This window comes from Formica exsecta, unplaced genomic scaffold, assembly GCF_003651465.1.
Source record: "Formica exsecta isolate Colony F162 unplaced genomic scaffold, ASM365146v1 scaffold230, whole genome shotgun sequence".
NCBI classification, from domain to species: domain Eukaryota; kingdom Metazoa; phylum Arthropoda; class Insecta; order Hymenoptera; family Formicidae; genus Formica; species Formica exsecta.
The window spans coordinates 1-6,954 of record NW_021849590.1 but is presented as its reverse complement, the minus strand read 5'-3'; the positions used below and the strand labels follow the sequence as shown (position 1 = coordinate 6,954).

Genomic DNA, 6,954 nt, shown 5'->3' with positions numbered 1-6,954 from the left:
GCGACATGAGGGATTACGCCTTCTACCGTTGGTTACCATGTAACTCTGCGCTTTAATTGATTAAGATTTTTTATGTATACCGTTTATAGTTTAATTTAGTACTATTTGCGCTGATGATGGCCCAAAAAAAAAGGGCCGAAACGTCCGCCATTCGCGAATCATGTAATTAAAGAAATTCTAATTTATTTCTTGGTTTAAAATTATATACCTTTGCGCCCAAAAAACTGCGCGTGGCTCTTTTGCCTTTTTATTCGGAGTTTGATTTTAGTTTTATAATGTTAAGTTTTACTTTTTCTGGAAAATTAAATAATTAAAGAAAATAATAAAAATATAATTATAGTTGTAAAGACAAACAAAACATTGTTTTCAAAACATAAACTGTGAATTCGAAATGAAAATTTTTCAAAGTTATAATGAACTTAATAATAAACTTAATATCTGTTAATAAACTCAATAACTTTATACTTAATATTTAATAATAAACTTAAAGTTAATAACCAACATAAAAAATTTTTCGTTTTTATAATAGATTCTATTTTTTTCGTGTTAATTCAGCATTTTTATTATGCATATATTTTCTTTTTCTGATTTTGTCTTTGCGCTGATTGTCAATCCAGGATTTTAATTGTTCAGGAGTTCTTCTTCTCAAGCAACTATTTTGTTGAATCAAAGCTCTACATTTTCCCAGTGATGGTAATTTGAGCAGCTTACTAATATCGCCCAAGTTTTTCCTAATAACTTTTTTTTCCATTTCTGTCCATTTAATACGTTTTACTGATCTTTGCTGTAAGACTGTAATTAAAATTCAACTTATTACACATTAATAAAAAAAATTTTGTACAAAATTATAAAAATTAATATTCAGGTAAAAAATAGCAGTATACATTTATAAAAAACATTAATATAAATAAACAAATAATAATAATAAATTGTTCATAAACTTACAGCTTGAGCAATGAGTACTGGAATTTAAAATTTCATCGTCACTATCATCATCATAATTTAATACACATTTGCGAGTACGTTTTCTCGAAGGTTGTGATTGAGATTCATCATCAATAATATTGACATTATTATTACCATTACAAAAATCATCATCACTCGATGCATTTTCTGTTTGCATATTGTCATCTTTGGTATCATCTTTGGTTTGGCCATTTTCTTCATTACTATCTTCATTCTCATCGTTATCGCCTATTGCAGCTTGCAGCAAACGAGATACTTCAGTCATGTCAATCAGTCCATTAGGGACTCGATACACATCCTTGTGGATTTGTTTATCATGTCCCATAAAATTTGCTAGATCAGAAACTTGATTTTCCTCTACTCGCAACATAGCAGTGTAAGTAGCGATATGCTTTCGAAGCATAGTACCTCGTAAACTAGTAGGGATCGATGCATCACAGGCATTAGCAAACTTTCGCATTATATAACAAGCTCTGATATAACCTTTCTTCGGAGAGTTTTTTACTCCAGGTACAGCAAAGACTACTTATTTTTTGGGATTACTCCAGCTTCAGAACGATATTTGAGTAAAACATCGATGTATGAAATTAAAAATGTATGCAATAATACGGGGACAGTTCTCCCTAACTTGCCTCTTATAGTTAATCGAACAAATTGCTTGGCTTGTTTTTGAGACTCTTTTGATATATTATCAAATATATCAAGATTGAAAACTTTGTCAATCGTCTCTTGATTTTCATAGTTTTCATTGGAGAGTCTTTCAATTTCACCAGCTCTTCGTCGATTAAACATTTGAACGAGAATAAGACTGCCTTCTGATAATTTTCTCCATGCATTAAGATCAAATTCTTTCTGAAGAATTTCCATCGCTTCTTCACATAAATTTTTTGTATAGTTATACAATTTTTGGATGTCTGATTTTGAAGGAAGGATAATTTGTTTTTCTCGCCGTTTATTTGTCTGATCCTCTATAACTTTTTTATTAATTGTCACTGGGTAATCATTTTCAAATAACACCATAAAATCATCAACAGCCTTTTTTCCATCAAAATCTTCTCGTTTAATATATTCAGCAGCTTGTATACGAGCACACTTCTTCAACATTGTCCCTAGAGTAGTTGCGTTATAAGATGTTTGAAAAATCTGTGATACTGAATCATAATTTGCACATATTTTTACAGCCTTTATAACGTCATCGTAATATCGAGGATGGAAAATGGATGCGAAATCAGTTACTTTCTTGTTAATTTCTTTGATTGTTAATTTGAATTTACTAAGAAGCCGTAGATTATTTCTGATCATATCATACTGATGAGGAAGTGTGTAAGTGTTGCATAATTTATTCCCGAATAAAATCAGAAGTTCATCGTATTTAATTGACCTTGAAACATCGTCATCTTGGAATGATGGGAAAATTTTTCGACGCATCACATTGTCAGCACGACAATGTATATATCCCATTAACTGTTTTCCTTTCACAAGTTGATCCTTTTGACCTTTCTCATAAATTGGGTTACATTTTTTGTATGCAGTCTTAAAGTCTTTTTAGAAAAAAATCCTTTGCGATGACTGCAACAAACATAGCTTTCGGCGGTATTATTATATTTCGCTTGAGGACGTCGACAAGCTATGAGAACTCCCGTATTTAAATCGGCATCAGTGTTATGAAGAAAATTCCCATATTTTGCAAAACTTCATATGAATCTAACAATTAATAATTAGAATTTAGCATCAAGCAAATATGTGTAAAATATATTGATATTATAATAATAAATATAACCAAATTTTTAAAGTAAATAGTTGTCTGTCCCCAAACTATACTCTTCATAAAACTTATCTAATAGGTTATATTTAGATATTATTAAAATTAACTTACCATCAGTGTTTAATAAATAACCTTGGTATGATGATCCTTTTGTTTTAATCAAACAAGTTTCTCCTTGAACGATTTTCACTTTCTTTGAAAGAGTTATGAGGTATTCCTGATTATCAAATTTTACTAACGAATACATGACTGAAAGAATTGCTTAGCTAATATATATCCTCATAAAAATCCTGACTAAAAGTCTAAGTAGGGAAGAATACAATATCTTTATTTGGACGGCAAAACAATTATTATAGCAATGACAACTATCGACTCATCTTCAGCCTGGGAGAGCATGCTGGCACAGACGGGACAATGCGGTGATGCCAAAACTGAGACGCAAGCAACATGCGCACAAGCGAAAACCGCGTACATGTGAGCTCAGCGCTTCGAATAGCAAAAGAGAACAGATATATTCTGTCTCCTTTCTACCGAGCCGGCAACGGGCGATGTTCTCTTCTCGATACGCGTGATAGCGTTAAATGTTTTTTTACAATTTTTTTGTGTTACATATTAAATGTTTTTTTACAACCTTCTTACATTATGTATTACATGATTTTTACAATCTTTTTGCATTATGTATCAAATGGTTTCTATAATCTTTCGGTATTATATATTTATACCAAAGTTATAAAAAAAGATATATTGATACGTTAAAATAATACTGTTCTAATTAATATATTTATTTTTTATTTAAATGCGCCCAAAAAACTGCGCGTGGCTCTTTTGCCTTTTTATTCGGAGTTTGATTTTAGTTTTATAATGTTAAGTTTTACTTTTTCTGGAAAATTAAATAATTAAAGAAAATAATAAAAATATAATTATAGTTGTAAAGACAAACAAAACATTGTTTTCAAAACATAAACTGTGAATTCGAAATGAAAATTTTTCAAAGTTATAATGAACTTAATAATAAACTTAATATCTGTTAATAAACTCAATAACTTTATACTTAATATTTAATAATAAACTTAAAGTTAATAACCAACATAAAAAATTTTTCGTTTTTATAATAGATTCTATTTTTTTCGTGTTAATTCAGCATTTTTATTATGCATATATTTTCTTTTTCTGATTTTGTCTTTGCGCTGATTGTCAATCCAGGATTTTAATTGTTCAGGAGTTCTTCTTCTCAAGCAACTATTTTGTTGAATCAAAGCTCTACATTTTCCCAGTGATGGTAATTTGAGCAGCTTACTAATATCGCCCAAGTTTTTCCTAATAACTTTTTTTTCCATTTCTGTCCATTTAATACGTTTTACTGATCTTTGCTGTAAGACTGTAATTAAAATTCAACTTATTACACATTAATAAAAAAAATTTTGTACAAAATTATAAAAATTAATATTCAGGTAAAAAATAGCAGTATACATTTATAAAAAACATTAATATAAATAAACAAATAATAATAATAAATTGTTCATAAACTTACAGCTTGAGCAATGAGTACTGGAATTTAAAATTTCATCGTCACTATCATCATCATAATTTAATACACATTTGCGAGTACGTTTTCTCGAAGGTTGTGATTGAGATTCATCATCAATAATATTGACATTATTATTACCATTACAAAAATCATCATCACTCGATGCATTTTCTGTTTGCATATTGTCATCTTTGGTATCATCTTTGGTTTGGCCATTTTCTTCATTACTATCTTCATTCTCATCGTTATCGCCTATTGCAGCTTGCAGCAAACGAGATACTTCAGTCATGTCAATCAGTCCATTAGGGACTCGATACACATCCTTGTGGATTTGTTTATCATGTCCCATAAAATTTGCTAGATCAGAAACTTGATTTTCCTCTACTCGCAACATAGCAGTGTAAGTAGCGATATGCTTTCGAAGCATAGTACCTCGTAAACTAGTAGGGATCGATGCATCACAGGCATTAGCAAACTTTCGCATTATATAACAAGCTCTGATATAACCTTTCTTCGGAGAGTTTTTTACTCCAGGTACAGCAAAGACTACTTATTTTTTGGGATTACTCCAGCTTCAGAACGATATTTGAGTAAAACATCGATGTATGAAATTAAAAATGTATGCAATAATACGGGGACAGTTCTCCCTAACTTGCCTCTTATAGTTAATCGAACAAATTGCTTGGCTTGTTTTTGAGACTCTTTTGATATATTATCAAATATATCAAGATTGAAAACTTTGTCAATCGTCTCTTGATTTTCATAGTTTTCATTGGAGAGTCTTTCAATTTCACCAGCTCTTCGTCGATTAAACATTTGAACGAGAATAAGACTGCCTTCTGATAATTTTCTCCATGCATTAAGATCAAATTCTTTCTGAAGAATTTCCATCGCTTCTTCACATAAATTTTTTGTATAGTTATACAATTTTTGGATGTCTGATTTTGAAGGAAGGATAATTTGTTTTTCTCGCCGTTTATTTGTCTGATCCTCTATAACTTTTTTATTAATTGTCACTGGGTAATCATTTTCAAATAACACCATAAAATCATCAACAGCCTTTTTTCCATCAAAATCTTCTCGTTTAATATATTCAGCAGCTTGTATACGAGCACACTTCTTCAACATTGTCCCTAGAGTAGTTGCGTTATAAGATGTTTGAAAAATCTGTGATACTGAATCATAATTTGCACATATTTTTACAGCCTTTATAACGTCATCGTAATATCGAGGATGGAAAATGGATGCGAAATCAGTTACTTTCTTGTTAATTTCTTTGATTGTTAATTTGAATTTACTAAGAAGCCGTAGATTATTTCTGATCATATCATACTGATGAGGAAGTGTGTAAGTGTTGCATAATTTATTCCCGAATAAAATCAGAAGTTCATCGTATTTAATTGACCTTGAAACATCGTCATCTTGGAATGATGGGAAAATTTTTCGACGCATCACATTGTCAGCACGACAATGTATATATCCCATTAACTGTTTTCCTTTCACAAGTTGATCCTTTTGACCTTTCTCATAAATTGGGTTACATTTTTTGTATGCAGTCTTAAAGTCTTTTTAGAAAAAAATCCTTTGCGATGACTGCAACAAACATAGCTTTCGGCGGTATTATTATATTTCGCTTGAGGACGTCGACAAGCTATGAGAACTCCCGTATTTAAATCGGCATCAGTGTTATGAAGAAAATTCCCATATTTTGCAAAACTTCATATGAATCTAACAATTAATAATTAGAATTTAGCATCAAGCAAATATGTGTAAAATATATTGATATTATAATAATAAATATAACCAAATTTTTAAAGTAAATAGTTGTCTGTCCCCAAACTATACTCTTCATAAAACTTATCTAATAGGTTATATTTAGATATTATTAAAATTAACTTACCATCAGTGTTTAATAAATAACCTTGGTATGATGATCCTTTTGTTTTAATCAAACAAGTTTCTCCTTGAACGATTTTCACTTTCTTTGAAAGAGTTATGAGGTATTCCTGATTATCAAATTTTACTAACGAATACATGACTGAAAGAATTGCTTAGCTAATATATATCCTCATAAAAATCCTGACTAAAAGTCTAAGTAGGGAAGAATACAATATCTTTATTTGGACGGCAAAACAATTATTATAGCAATGACAACTATCGACTCATCTTCAGCCTGGGAGAGCATGCTGGCACAGACGGGACAATGCGGTGATGCCAAAACTGAGACGCAAGCAACATGCGCACAAGCGAAAACCGCGTACATGTGAGCTCAGCGCTTCGAATAGCAAAAGAGAACAGATATATTCTGTCTCCTTTCTACCGAGCCGGCAACGGGCGATGTTCTCTTCTCGATACGCGTGATAGCGTTAAATGTTTTTTTACAATTTTTTTGTGTTACATATTAAATGTTTTTTTACAACCTTCTTACATTATGTATTACATGATTTTTACAATCTTTTTGCATTATGTATCAAATGGTTTCTATAATCTTTCGGTATTATATATTTATACCAAAGTTATAAAAAAAGATATATTGATACGTTAAAATAATACTGTTCTAATTAATATATTTATTTTTTATTTAAAGTATATAAAAATATTGGGATAAAATATATATTTTCATTATTTCAATAACTATTTTATTAACAAAAATTATTTAATTGATTCTAATAATATACATTTTTTATTTTATATA

At 30.1% G+C, this 6,954-nt stretch overlaps 2 protein-coding genes across 2 annotated transcripts; both read right to left on the bottom strand.

Annotated features, from left to right (window-relative positions):
• Positions 1 to 532: 532 nt before the first annotated feature.
• On the bottom strand, positions 533 to 2,070 carry LOC115235670. Its single transcript, XM_029807594.1, has 3 exons — positions 1,599 to 2,070; positions 946 to 1,488; positions 533 to 792 (listed from the first exon to the last, which is right to left on the bottom strand). Exons 1-3 carry the CDS (start codon positions 2,068 to 2,070, stop codon positions 533 to 535), a joined length of 1,275 nt encoding a protein of 424 aa, XP_029663454.1.
• A 1,779-nt stretch (positions 2,071 to 3,849) lies between these two features.
• On the bottom strand, positions 3,850 to 5,387 carry LOC115235669. Its single transcript, XM_029807592.1, has 3 exons — positions 4,916 to 5,387; positions 4,263 to 4,805; positions 3,850 to 4,109 (listed from the first exon to the last, which is right to left on the bottom strand). The coding sequence occupies exons 1-3, from the start codon at positions 5,385 to 5,387 to the stop codon at positions 3,850 to 3,852; spliced, it is 1,275 nt and encodes a 424-aa protein (XP_029663452.1).
• Between the last annotated feature and the right edge of the window lie 1,567 nt (positions 5,388 to 6,954).

Coding starts and splice junctions, on each gene's coding strand:
- LOC115235670 (XM_029807594.1), bottom strand. CDS start 2,070: ATGTTGAAGAAGTGTGCTCGTATACAAGCTGCTGAATATATTAAACGA. Junction 1,489..1,598: donor TGTTCGATTAACTATAAGAG/GCAAGTTAGGGA, acceptor AAAAATAAGTAG/TCTTTGCTGTACCTGGAGTA. Junction 793..945: donor CAGTACTCATTGCTCAAGCT/GTAAGTTTATGA, acceptor TTTTAATTACAG/TCTTACAGCAAAGATCAGTA.
- LOC115235669 (XM_029807592.1), bottom strand. CDS start 5,387: ATGTTGAAGAAGTGTGCTCGTATACAAGCTGCTGAATATATTAAACGA. Junction 4,806..4,915: donor TGTTCGATTAACTATAAGAG/GCAAGTTAGGGA, acceptor AAAAATAAGTAG/TCTTTGCTGTACCTGGAGTA. Junction 4,110..4,262: donor CAGTACTCATTGCTCAAGCT/GTAAGTTTATGA, acceptor TTTTAATTACAG/TCTTACAGCAAAGATCAGTA.